This window comes from Puccinia triticina, chromosome 14A (assembly GCF_026914185.1).
Source record: "Puccinia triticina chromosome 14A, complete sequence".
Lineage (NCBI taxonomy): Eukaryota > Fungi > Basidiomycota > Pucciniomycetes > Pucciniales > Pucciniaceae > Puccinia > Puccinia triticina.
Genome location: NC_070571.1, coordinates 5215551 through 5229009, shown reverse-complemented (window position 1 = coordinate 5229009; position 13459 = coordinate 5215551). Strand labels below are relative to the sequence as shown.

The 13459-nt window shown below is 48.3% G+C and overlaps 5 protein-coding genes across 5 annotated transcripts; 3 read left to right on the top strand and 2 right to left on the bottom strand.

Moving 5' to 3' along the window:
- Positions 1–35: 35 nt before the first annotated feature.
- PtA15_14A485 (uncharacterized protein) lies at positions 36–1056 on the top strand (the record flags this gene model as incomplete). The annotated part of the gene is made up of 6 exons (XM_053163206.1): positions 36–106; positions 175–223; positions 291–368; positions 441–587; positions 663–782; positions 850–1056. The coding sequence occupies 6 exons, from the start codon at positions 36–38 to the stop codon at positions 1054–1056; spliced, it is 672 nt and encodes a 223-aa protein (XP_053027156.1).
- Positions 1057–1776: 720 nt separating this feature from the next.
- PtA15_14A484 (uncharacterized protein) lies at positions 1777–2545 on the bottom strand (the record flags this gene model as incomplete). Its single annotated transcript, XM_053163205.1, has 3 exons — positions 1777–1866; positions 1953–2010; positions 2415–2545. 3 exons carry the CDS (start codon positions 2543–2545, stop codon positions 1777–1779), a joined length of 279 nt encoding a protein of 92 aa, XP_053027155.1.
- A 2757-nt stretch (positions 2546–5302) lies between these two features.
- On the bottom strand, positions 5303–7321 carry PtA15_14A483 (uncharacterized protein; the record flags this gene model as incomplete). Its single annotated transcript, XM_053163204.1, has 3 exons — positions 5303–6835; positions 6948–7154; positions 7247–7321. The coding sequence occupies 3 exons, from the start codon at positions 7319–7321 to the stop codon at positions 5303–5305; spliced, it is 1815 nt and encodes a 604-aa protein (XP_053027154.1).
- A 1748-nt stretch (positions 7322–9069) lies between these two features.
- On the top strand, positions 9070–9297 carry PtA15_14A482 (uncharacterized protein; the record flags this gene model as incomplete). Its single annotated transcript, XM_053163203.1, has 1 exon — positions 9070–9297. One exon carries the CDS (start codon positions 9070–9072, stop codon positions 9295–9297), a length of 228 nt encoding a protein of 75 aa, XP_053027153.1.
- A 1382-nt stretch (positions 9298–10679) lies between these two features.
- Positions 10680–10988, top strand: PtA15_14A481 (uncharacterized protein; the record flags this gene model as incomplete). The annotated part of the gene is made up of 1 exon (XM_053163202.1): positions 10680–10988. One exon carries the CDS (start codon positions 10680–10682, stop codon positions 10986–10988), a length of 309 nt encoding a protein of 102 aa, XP_053027152.1.
- Positions 10989–13459: the final 2471 nt, after the last annotated feature.

The window sequence follows — 13459 nt, the reverse complement described above, 5'->3', positions numbered from 1 at the left end:
CTCCCGCCTTCTCCATCCATCTCCACACATCCGACATGGCCGACCTCAGCCAACCAGAACGAACGCCGGACAAGCCACCGAGGATACTGGTCCTATCCGGATGGGTGTCAGTTCTCACCAACACAGCATATTTACATCCACTCACTAGCTCATCTCCTGTATAAATATTTACAGCGGCAGCGGAAAATCAACCTTTGCCACCCAGCTAGAAAACTCAGACCCCGTAAGCTTCCCCCCAAAAAAATAACTATGTACGTACTAGGCTCATCGTCTCTTCTCCTATCCGATAGAACTTTGTCCGAATCTGCCAAGACGTCTTGGGCAAACGCCAGGCATGCGAAGCCATGGCCAGGAGATCTTTGAAAGAGGTACATACAAACACATACATATCATCGTTCAAAAAAAATAATGATCCCCATATTCATGTGTTGATCGGACAGGGGAAATCGATCATCATTGACCGGCAGAACTTCGACCCCAAACAGAGACGGACCTGGATCCGAATCGGGCAAGAGTTCGACCAACTCCAGCCGCCGGGGACCCAGAGTGTGGACTGCGATCTGATCGAATTCGCGACGCCATTCGAGGTATGCCGGATATCCGTATTTCGCCATTAGAGGGGCGGGGGAGCTGATCAGCCCCGGATCCATCCGTCGTCGCAGGAGTGCGCCAGACGCCTGCGTGCCAGGACCGGCCACGAGACCATCCACTCGGTCCGCGAGGGAATGGGCATCCTGAACGTCGTCGCAAACAAGGAATGGGTCGCGCCCCAGATCTCGGAAGTGAGTCCCGCTGCATGCACACCTATCGCTCCTGCACCCCAGCATTGCTCACCCCCACCCGGCCCAGGGCTTCACCCGCCACCTCGTCCTGCGTCCCGGTGCCGCCTCCTGCCAAGCCCAGCAGCCCGCCTCGGCCCCCGTCGCCACGATCCCCTTCCCTGTCACCCCCCAAGTCGTCCGCTCCATCCTCGCCACACTCGACTCAATCCCTCCTCCATCATCCGCTCGAGCTCCTCCAGAATCCGCGCCGCCCACTGCCACCCCTCTCTCATAAACCTCCCTCCTCTGCACACTGTACCCCTCAGACCCCCGCCCAACACTGCCAAAAAAATTGATCCATAGAAGATCTCCGCACTCGGTATTCACCCGACAGCCCAGGAATGAGCATTGGAGAAAAATCAGGAGCCACAATGGTCCTGTCTTGTCGAAAATCGACTCAGATCGGGGGACATTGTGTGCAATCAGTTGCAAGACCGCGGATCCCAAATCCAAAGTGTCATTAAGCCCCATCCAATTCCCATTGTCCTTGGTCTTGCATACCATCTGTTAGCTCAGGGGCCGTTTCTTGAATTCACACGTCGGATATATCCTTGCTGTGTTTGTGAGGGCTTTGGAGGCCAGAATACTCTTGTTGATACGGATTGTTTGAGGTTCTGAGAAGACGATACTCAGCCACTCCATGAGAAGATATTCTGTGATCTGCTTGAATCTTTCGTTCGACTTAACCAGTTTGCTCTTACTCAACATGCACCCACCATGCCCCAATCATTCACTTATTTTGTAAAGAACAAGGAGACAAATAACTCCAAGTCATCTTTCTCAATCATAAGAATAATGTCAATTAACATGCAGATCAGACAGTAGGACTAAGTATGAAGTACACTGAAGTCTGGATATTTTAGTAACCCCATCTGTCTGGGACCTATCAACCACAGACTGCTGAAGGGAGAGGTCGCAAATGTGAATGAGACAGGCGGGCGGCCAGTCCGTTCCCCTAATTGGGCTTCTGACAACGCGAGCCGTTGTGGCCGTAATCCAGAATGACCGAGATCGGCTGACTGGCCCCTATCGTCGCATTGAACGGCTGTGTATACACGCGTTTCACGGAAGATAAAACTCATCCAATCAGTGCCTCTTTTCAACAATGGAGCATGATGACTCTTTGCTTACTTGGTTGCGACATTCATCCAGGCCAAGATGAACCGCTGTCAACGCATACTCGAAAACGCTGCATGGAAGCAAATCGGCGGGATTTAGATTCTCAGTTATGTTGCCAAAACTTCGCAGCTTAAGTGGATGAGCAAGCTGACGCGTTGTAGACTCTTTTCGGGCGAACACTAGGCTTGGTAAGAGACAGCTTTGAGGAGCCGCAAGAGTGCAAAGGAACGCGCACGTTTAAAAGCAGCTTCTACAGAAGGTAAGGGTCGGGGAAGAGAAGGCAGCGGGGGGCGTACTCGACAAGTCCCACAGGTGCGCATGTTGCTGTCAGAAGACCAGCTGACGACGTTACTTTCGACGAAGAACTGGCCGAGCGTGCTGCCAATCCACCGTACATACTGAGATCAGAGTCCGACCCATCACGATGGGGGCGCGCAAGCGACGCGGAGAAGCCGAGAGAAATCGGGCACTCACTCGGTGCAGTCGCGTCGGTCAAGCAAGGGCTGAGACCCGTCGGCGGTAGCACACCTGATCGAAGACGGCTTCACTTGCCCCGAAACAAGCTGCACTAGGACGAGCATGGGGAACACGATTGAGGCGAACATGGCCTTCGCTGCGTCGGGCACTCTCTCTGGCTGGTTGCTTTTTTAGGACGGCGTCTCGAAAGAGTCACAAAGTGGGCAAAGTCGGTGCGTCGCGGTAGGTGGCGGTCTAGGGTGCTTGGCAATGGGAATCGACTGGCCCTTTTAATAGCTTGGGATGCCATTTCCACTTCCCTCGCCCTCAGTTCAACGCTTTACCTCCCGCCGGATGGCTGCCAACAGCGCCGGAAACCTCGTGCTGGGCTGCCGCACTGCCTTGATTAAATTCAAGTTGAAGATTCAAATGTCAAACCGACATCACTCGGGTTTGAAAAACTCTGCATCACATTTATCTCCTTCCTTGTTCTTTTCCCAGGTTTATGTCGACTGACCAGGTGGGCATGGGCATCTGCGGTGTCCTCGGCGATCCAACTCTCTTACGGTCTATGAAATGACATCACACATGAGCACACATGACATGGGCTGTGGGCATCTGTGTTGTCTGAAACCGTTGCCGGAATAACCCTGAATAACCACGACAAAAGACTCCAAACCGGGTCCCATCGCCCATAGTCACCACGAGTCCTCTTTCTGCATCGGTGACGCGTCACAAAGAAAAAAAACCATGCCTCAATGAAAGTAGGGGTGCCCAAGAGCGAGCCAGCCAACAATGGTTCTCTCGATGCCCGAAAGGGTGGAACCGAAGGAGCAACCGCAACCCCCCGATCAACTTAACTATTCAGTTGGCCATGGGCCCCCCCCTAGGTCGCGCGAGACAAGTTCGGAGCCCCAATATCCAGCTTTGCGCGCTCCGCAGGAACGAAAGTTCATCTTGCCCTAACCATATTCTCAAAATGACTGTTTGTGCGTAGAAGAAACCGCACTTCGTCGCTTTTGCCCCAGGACGACTCATTCCAGGTTCCCAACGTAAGTCTCTCTCGCAATTTCCCCAGATCTATCTATCCCTTCTTTTTAATCGACATCATTGAAATGATGAGCTACGCACCCAACAGACATCTGTTGCAATCCTTCTGAGAACCTAGTTGAATTACTTCAACGCCCAATCTGAAGTCAACTTTACAGGGTGTCATTTTCATAATGCGTCTGATCCTTGCACACCTCACTCTTCCTGGCTCAAATATTAACTCATCAGGTCGTATCCCTCGTAATTGACTTGTGTCCGCTTTTCTTTCTACGAAACAGGTTCCCTGCGAGGTCAACATCCGTCAACCTAACACTTCCTTATCAGGTAGTCACATGCGCAAACAGTGTGCCACTTGAACATGTTCAGACGGCGGAGAAGGAATGACGCGCCTATCAAGTTGTATACTGGACAGAAAGTCTCTGCATTTCTTCAACACAAAGACTCACAAATTACACCCACAAACTTTGGTCATGAGAGTCTCACTGGGAGTAATTAGTTTCGTTCGTGGTCCGCACTAACGTTGCTTGAGTACATAACAAGATTGGAACAAGTTCCTTGTAATCTGGCAGGCCTAGGCGCGTGATCTGTTTCAATCCAGAAATCGTATTCTTTGCAGGATACCAGGAGAACGAGAATACGTTTGAAAATGGTACACAGGAGGTGCCTCTCCCCCTAGATTCAGGGGTTTACGTCCCCCGTATCTACCAGCCAAGAAGGATTCCGTCTCAAAGAGCAGGTACAACACGGGTGAAGTGCATGGAAATGATTTCGATCGGCGACCGACACGGTGTTGGTTTGCCCGCTTGCGAGGGCGGGCTGTCCCTTGAAGCTGGTTTGTAGCTGAGTTGTAGCGGCCACAACAACCGCTAAATTACAAAGCTACAAAACTAACCGCAGCGTGACATGTGCGGCCTTGCTGTACCGAGGGGGGATGTCCCTCGGCAAGCAAACTCGGCGAGAAGGAATTCTAGGAATCCTCCTTGGCCGGAAGGCACAACATTTACCTATTTATCCTCCGAGGAAGATTCCTCCTCGGCAGTACAGGCCTGCTAGAGCAAAGCTTACACCGCCCGGCCGCCGTGCGAGGAGGATTCCTCCGTGGCAGAATCTACCTTCGCCGGTACAGAATGTACTCACGAGTCATAAATGGCTTGCTGATCGGCCAACCCCCAGACTGAAATTAATTATTACATGAACTCAGATCTGGGAGCCCGACTTGCAAAAAAGTACGGAAAATATTTGTTTGTTTGTATAGGTTGACAACTCCCATCCCCGCCAGGGCTCTGGAGGCAGGACTCCCAAAAAGTATCGGATAATTATGAAATTTGGTGCCAGGATCACAGGCTGTCACTCGACCGTCTTCCGGGTATCTCCAACTCGGCGAGTTAAGTGGGAGTTGTATTTCTTACCCCTCCATTTTTTTCTCTTGTTTTGGGCGAGGCTTGAAATTCAATTTGCTTAAAACAGACAATAAATCAAATGAATTTTTACGGTACAAGCTAAGAGAATTTGGTTGATGTGCAAGGTCTGGTCCCTTTGCAGACAAAAAGAAGCAGGCCGAACACAGAACATGTAACCAATGGATGCATATAGACATATACATATGGATAGTTGGGTGGAGGGAGGAAAGGGAGGGGTACATAAACATTAAGGCGCGCTAGAGGTAAGCCACCAAGATCTTTAAGACAGAGTGCATAATGAGATTAACCATCAAGCTCCAGAGCATAATTAATAAAAAACCAAGCAAGAAGGAAGGTCAAGAATTGATTGAGAACAGCAAGAGTGCCAAAACGCTCATCGATGGGCTCGGCATTATGGGGACGAGGGATTCAACGGGTAGATCAGCTTTGCAGGTACTACTGCAATTCTTCCCGGTCAAAACTTTCGCCGGTTGCGGCAAAACCGGATATCAATTGTTGGTAGTCGGCGGTCAGCATGGACGTGCTGATATCGCCAGAAGTTGTCCACATGGACCCGGCCGTCGAAGGGCTAGAGTATGTCCCAGAGTCGCTGTTCCGGAAGGTGTCCTGAATGTTCTGGGAGCCCGTGAGTGATTGGAGTGATAGGTGTTTGTAGTTCTTGTCCTGGAAGGAGCGTCGACCACCCTCCTGCGACTGGATTTGCCCGAACGTCTCAGCCCGGACCGAGGCGGCGGGGTTGTAGGAGGACATGAGGTCGTACGTATTCAATTCCAACGAGGTAGGGGGCCCTGCGGAGCTCATGCGGGATTTGCTCAAGTTGTCCTCATGAGCTTGCTCAAATGAGTTGGAGGGTGACTGATCATGCTCCGAACTGGGACCTGAGTTATTGAAAGAGTCGTAGTGCATGATGGCTGAGGTGCATTGAAAAGTCTGTTCAGGTTGAGAGCTCAAGAGATAGGGGACATTAGTGGGGTCATATAGATTGTTGGAAGAGCCCTGTGAGGTCATGGCCTCAGAAGAAATACGTGACTGGTGCGGGTGGAGATTGAAATAAGTCTGATCATCAAGGAAGAAATCTTGCCCGGAACTTCGTACTTCATGGCCAGGGGCATCGACTTGAACTGAGAAGATGGGAGGACAGAAACTTTGCTGCTGGAGTGCGGCCGTCAGCTCGGATAGATGGTCGATATTATAAGAATCGTACACCGAGCCGCCCTGGGAGCCGACCGCGGACAGCAGCGGAGATTGGAAGCCAAATCCAACGGGAGACTGTGCGAATTGTTCTTGTTGAAGAGGGTAGCTATTGTCGAGGAGGGGGAAGGTGTGACTACGAGCATGACTGGTACCCGGATCAGGGAACAAAGTCCCAACAACGCCATGCGAAGGCGCTCTTCTCAGGGCAGTACTCAAGGTTGGAATTGTCAACCTTTGATTGTCTTCCACGGGATAGAACGGGGAGGTTGGATGATAGCTACTGCTCTGGTAGGGGTTTAAGGAGTGAGTTGGATGGATTTGTAGCGAGGATTGGTCCCATGAATCGATGCTTGAAGCAGACTCCAAGTGACTGAGTGGACTGGGTGCATCTCTGGCGCTTTGGGCGTTCGCCAGTTTGTCTTTCTTCACTGCTTCATTGCGGGTCTTGCAGGTCGGACAGACTTCCAAGAACAGACAAATCAAGCTTTTACGAATGAAAGAGTGCGTCTTCTTCACGGCTTTGGCGGTCTTGTCTCGACCCCCATGTCCTTCCGAGGCGTGTGCTTGCTTGAGGATAAAGTACATCTTCTCCTTCGACGCCACCGGTTGAGACATCGATTGCCCTTTATCCTTGTGACAGACGAAGGTGCCATTACCAAACGATTTGAGCATGAAAGTTTTTTTCACCCAGGTCCGATGGCTGACATCGACCTCGGCTCGCATGGCGGCCGGGTCCGACAAAAGATGATAGATTATCGCCAGCTCGCCTTCACTCTGTACAATCGAAGAAGACCGGCAGTGGCAATTGCACGCACGTTCATCCGTAATGAAGTCAGCCTGAGAATATGTCGTCAAGATTCAAGTGCCAATGGTTAAGATCACATACAACCACAGTCCTCTCCGAACGTTTTTTTCTAGCAATGTAGTGCTCCATTCGCCGATTGAATTCGGCCTGGCAGGGGTATCCATCATTTCCGTTGGTACAGGCCATGATCATCATGTTGGGCAGCAAGGAGGTGGGAATAAGATATTTGATGGCTGAATGGCTGAAGGGAGGGAATATAGCCGGTGAGGTCTCCTCGAGGTCTTCGGACTGGAAGGGATGGACCAAACGAAGAGCTCCGGGAAAGATGAAATTCAATAAGAGTGCGAATAATTGAGTTTTTGGAGAGAGGAGATACAGACTGGGGTCGAAGAGTGAATTGGAATGAAAGTACGACCAGATAAGTTAACCGGTTGCAGGGTTCCAATGCCGTCCATGATGCCGTGCACTGAAGCCGAAGTCCAGGTCCCAGACTGATGGAGGGTAAAAGGCACTCCATGTTCATACTGTAGTACGGTTCTCAAGTGGACTGGGTTAGAATTCCATGAGAAACTACTTGCGTCGGGCAAGGGCCTTCAGGCTAACTCTGGCCTGCAGGCCGGGTGGATCTGCAGTCTTGGCATGGAGCGCGCTACGGCACTCGGCCACTCGGGCTTCTGTTTATATATACTTCTTACACATTCGATTCCGTATGGCATCTAGGGAGTCCTAGAAGTAAGGGAGTGACTAGGGGAGCAACTTTGTAGGGTTTCTGATGAGGCCACGAGGGCTGAAGCCTCATGGGTAGAAAGGCTCAACTCCTCGCCGCCGCAGAGATAAAAGAGAGGTCGGAGGGGACCTCCTCTCTGCAGCAGCACGAACGGGTGTGTGTCGGGCCTCGGCAAGGGTGTCAAGGGTGTATAACGTCCTGAGGAGGGGGGGGGGGGGGGGGGGGCTAGAGCCCAACCCGTGCCTGCTAAACAACAAGTGTACACTTCCTAAATCTTTCCCTTCCGCCACGATGGAGATTGATTGTTGAACACCCGTAAACCTTGACTCTTCTCCCTCCTGTCATCTTCACTATTTCTGTGGGTCCCGTTGGCTTACCGCAACCGAGGTGTTGAAAACCTCTCACACAACGCTGTTTATTTGTTGCAATCAAAAGAATAAAACGGTTGATGGCACATTTTTAAAACGAGTGCACACAATTTCGAAAATAAATCCAAGATATCCATACGACGGATATTAGCATAAGTACATCCGCTGCAGAGTAAAGGGAGCTAGAAATTTCATGGTCGATGGGTATATGCACTGATTCCAATTCTCAAGTACAAGAGTAAGGGTGCTTTAACATAATGTTACTGGACCTCTTCATCCCTTCTGCCATCTGGGTAGCAGACAAACCAAGACAGGAGCCAGCTTGTGCGTAGAAGTATGTGAAGTCGATTTGAAGTTGTGTCATTCTATTAGCAATGGCCACGGCTATGATTCGAGAATACCGGCCAACGCATCTACTCGGTACATACTTCTCTGTTAACTGTGGTCACAAAGCTTGCTGAGCAATTATTCCCAAAAAAAAACAATCTCGAAAGCTTTACTTGAATAGAGTTTTACTGTTTACTGCCCCTGGCCAATCACGGTGCACAAGTTACGCGTACCAGTGTTTTCCGATCACGCTGCAATGGTTAGAAAAAGCTCAGCGGAGCGCCAAATTACCCCAGCGCGTAAGAGGGGCGAAGCACAAAGGGTGGTTGCAGCATTCTACCATCGCAGCAGCATTAAATGCTGAACCAGCCATCGTGCTTAAATACACCGATTGTTTGGCCTTCCAGCTCTCTTCCCTAGTCTCTGCAGCCCCGACCCCCCCCCCCCCCCCCATCTCACGCACACACGCACTCCCTCTTCCAACTCTTTACTTGCGAAGCGCGTAAGTGAAATTTCCTCCAATCCTCTTATAGATATCCTCGATAGCTCTCTCCTTTTCCGATGTATAGAGTAACATTTTTTCTGGGGATCATCGCCTCTGATAAAAACATATAGAAAGCCGGCCTTTAGCGCATCAAACAAGCCGTTTTACTCTTATTCCCTTCCTCTCCGGCAAAAAGGCAAGTTATCCCTACACCTTTAGTCCTTCAACCTTGCTTATCCTCAGCGCATTTTAACTCCTCCGGCCGTTGTTTTCTTCCTACATCTCAGGTGTAGCGTCATGCGGGTCGTTTACGACACCGACTCCCCCGTTTGCCCTATTGGTGCCCCTTCACGCGACAACACTCGCCACAGAAACTTGAAGCCACCACGCCCGGCAGCTCCTAAAGTTGCTGCGCCTCAGGTCTCATCTCGACCAACCCGCCGCCAGGGCATTGTCTTCAATGTCCAAGAACTCCCACAAGAGCTCAAGGACCTTCAGGGCAAACCCACCACCGGGCCCGCTTGAATTAATAAGCCCAGTAAATACTCACTGGCAATCAATTATTCTGCGGATTCAAAATAACATACTAATATTTAATTGACTCCTTCCTTCATTGCTATCATTGCTTGCAGCAACTGTTTCATATTTCCCTTCTCAAAAATATTCTCAAATCTTGCTTGTATACTTCGTCTTTCATGAATACCTTGTCTTTCTTGGACACTTTGTCTTGCTTGCAGTAGTTCTGTTATAGAACAGTATAGAACATGCAGAAGTCTCTTGCATCTACTTGTATGGTTTGGATAACGACCTCTTAACACCTTGTGCCTAGTTTCAAAGGCAGTCGCAATCCATGAAGCCTAGAGCCTTTATCATCAAATCTAGTTTCACTGCCAATTGTGCCATTTGTTTCATTACTCTCGTACTTCTTTGACTCAAGGAAATTCAGTTTGTTATCTAAAAGATTTAAAGGAGCCAGAGATGGTGAGCTCATAAAGCTCCATGGGGTTCTGGATACTTTGATGTAAGAAAGAAGGAGAATTGTTTGGATTTCCATCCACCCTTGTAGCGGGAATGATTCGAAGACTGAGAAACGCATCTGTTCAAACTACATCCGCGTTGTGAGCACATGGTATTAAAGTTTGGCCAATCACAGTCCAAGGTTGGCGTCTACAGGAAGTTTGTTATTGAGTTGTGATCGTGGAACAGCTCAGCAGAGGGCCAAATCAAACGCGCGCGTACCTATGAAGGGGAAAAAAGGGTAGTAGTAGGAAACCGTTGCAGCAGCATTCACTGCTGAGCTATCTACCTTAAATAAGCTCGCAGATTGCCTGGGTTTCCGGTTCATCTTCCCTCCCCTCGTCTCTTTCTTCAGCTTCCCCCTTTACCTCTCGACCTTCTCTCCCTGACTAAAGGGCGGAAGTACTGACTGGAATCCTCTCATTCCTACCTACATCCTTTCCTTTCTCTAAGCTTGTATAGTAACACATACCCTTCCCCCCATATTACCCCCCCCCCCCCCTCTACAGCAACCACAACGCCTTAGAAAGGCTCTTCTCAGCTCCTCAAACACTCCAAGCCTTTTCACAAAAGTCTGACTCCTACGTCCTATTTTTCCCTCTTCTGATCCAACATTCCAAGGCAAGTTTCCATCTTCTGTCGTATTCCCCCCCTCTTCTGCCCATTCTCACCGCCATCCATCAATCTCTAACATTTTATTATTTCTGCGCGCAGTCCATAACATGTGAGGCTCACACCTGTGGTCCCAAATCTCTATCTGGCCGGGCAACACTCTCCTACTAACTCTTCGAGGTAAATTCTGATATATCTTACTTTGTTCTTATTATGAAGAAGGAGAAGGCCCTGTTGCTTTTCCTGGGGGGCATAGCAATCTTGGGCCTATCCACAAGATGTTTTCGTCAACCTGTCCAATTGGGGCCCCTTCCCGCAACCCAATCATCAAGAGGAAAAAGCCAGCATCCAAGCCAGCCCCTAAATGCGCTACCCCCCCTCCCTCATCCCGAGCAGAGCGCCAAAAGGGCATGATCATCACCACCCCCCCTGCCCTCCCCCCATCCCCATCGCGCTCTCAGCACCGCAAGGGTTTGATTCTTGCCGCCAACGAGCTCCCTCCAGAGCTCAAGAATCTCCCTCCCTCACCGCCAACACCAGCCTCACGACGCAACGGCATGGTTCTTACTGTCAAAGACCTTCCTTGAGAAGTCAAGGACCTCAAGTTTTCTGGAGGAAGCGTTACCAAACCCGCTTGAATGATCAAATCTAGTGAGTATTCAATTCTTTCTCTTTTCTCCTTAGACCCCAGTCCAACGCAGAAAGCTACTTTCCATTATTCCTCTTATCTCCAACGATTCATGCCAATCCTCTTTCTCTCTCTAGTGCTTGTATTATTGGACTTTCTCTTGTTTTTCCTTTACTTGTCTCTTGCTAGAGAATTGTATTGAGGACCCAGATGTATCAAAATATTACCAAATATATCACTCCTTCCACCCTTTCTTATACTGTAACACATCAAATTATCTATCTTTAAATCTACACCATGTGCCTAGTTTCAAAGGCAGTCGGGAACCGTTTTCTCCTTACAAGCTTCTATACTCTCATTATCTTAGCGCCCTAGTTGTAGGCTTAACTGTTGTAACTCTCATATTTCAGATTCATCAACTCCAATCAAAATCAAGCTGAAGTCTTGTCATCATACCAAATTCGTGCAGTAAACCTCAATTTCTTTATAAAGTGATTTACTTATGGATCAAACTATCCATCTAAGATCCATCTGAAATCAAATCTTGTTGCAATTTTACTTTGTGTATCATTCCAAGTTACCTAACTGCAATTCAAGCCGCATTGGCACAAATTATCACATATTTCCATTGTATCAAACACAGAGGCAAGTTTTTCTTATGTGCAAAGTTAGATGAACTCTGGAAAAAACAACACGATTCTTGGAAGTAGAACCTGCGTGAGTGAAACACTCATCAATTGCCTCGCAAAATTTGCATCCGTGTTCTTATTCCAGGCAAACCTCTTACATAGCTGGTGCCCAAGTTCCCAGGTCATTTTCGTGTCAATTCTAGGGCTATGCATCTGATTGTTCTACAGGAATCTCCAGGTCATTTGTCTCTTGTATCCGGAAGAAAGAATAGTAATTTACCCTTGATTGTCCAGGAATACGGACATGCATTCCCAGCAGAAGCACGCGTTCATGCAGGAAGAGAGGAAACAACATAAAATGGATGACAAATGTTTCTAGTTTTTATATCAAGTCATAGCAATTAAAAAAGACATCACATCGAAAAAATAGTGAAGATGACAGGAGGGAGAAGAGTTAAGGTTTACAGGTGTTCAACAATCAATATCCATCGTGGCGGAAGGGATTGCGGTGTGAGTTAGATTGGACTTAATGAAAACAGTAGAACAATAGTGGTCCTCAAGCTGTTGGTTGACCAGTTTGGGAAATATTGTTTGCAGAGTGATAAACAGATCATATCCATCTGGTCAATTGGTTCATCAAATTTTGCTTTCAAATACCCATGCTGGTTCTCTGATGTGCCCAACTTCACACTAGGCTTACCTGATTCTGAATCCCAAATTTCTCTACAATGACTCGGATTGAATTGGCCAAGTACTTGCTAGTGTGCTCTTGGGAAAGCTGAATGATTTCTAGAGGAATCACTTGATCTAGTTCAAACTCACAGGTGTCTTTTTCTTGTAATCTATAACCACACCTAAGACGTCAAACCCATTGGATGTCTGCCACACATTGACCCTCTTGAATTTGCGTGCATTTCAAAATATGAAAATTAGTTTATTTGTAATCTGACTGCACCAGAATGGAGAAAGAAGGGGCCCTCACCTGCAAAGTAGATCAGTAGCTATATTGTATGGCTGAGTAAAACAATATGTTGTGATGAAGCTGCTCAGCCTTTACACTTTACAAGTTAACTATTTTCACTCCAAGAAATGCCGGATTGCACAGGTGTGCACTCCAAAAAACCTGGAAGTGTACACCTTTTTTGGTGTGCGTGGGTGAATCTTTAGGTGTGCAAAAAGGCTGACCCAACTTTTAGGCCTTGTTTGGAGCTAATATAATCCGTTCAATATGTGACTTTTTCTGCCTTAGAAGAATCTTAATGTGAATCTATCAAGAAGAGCTCCTTGCAATGAAAAGTAATCTTGAGAAGAGCTACTCTTGGTTGAGAGAATACTGTTTTTATTGGTGAAACAAGAACCAGAACTAATAACAAAACTATCAGAAACATTGAGGAATATAGGAAAAGAATCATGGACAAGGAAAAAAGAGCATACCACAAAAGTTGTAGTTTTTTGGGGGAAGTAGAACAGACAGACTCAAATAGATGATGTCAAAGAGAGTGTAGTAGTAGAAACTGTGAGAGGTTTGGAGGATAGGAGACAACGGTGAGCAGGGGAGAGACAATAGAAAGTGGAAGCAATCTGTTCTCACCAAATTGGAAAGATCCAATTGATGATGTTGAGAGACAGGGTCGGAATGACCAGAACCGGTGATGGGGAGACTGAGGCCGAGTTGAATTGGAGTTGGAGCCGACGGGATCGGAGAAGCAAAATGATCGAGGAAAGAAAGAATAGAGCAAAAGAGGGGAGGAGTCGAAGGCAGAGGGAAATCTTGAGGTATTGAATTTTGAGGACTGAGCAG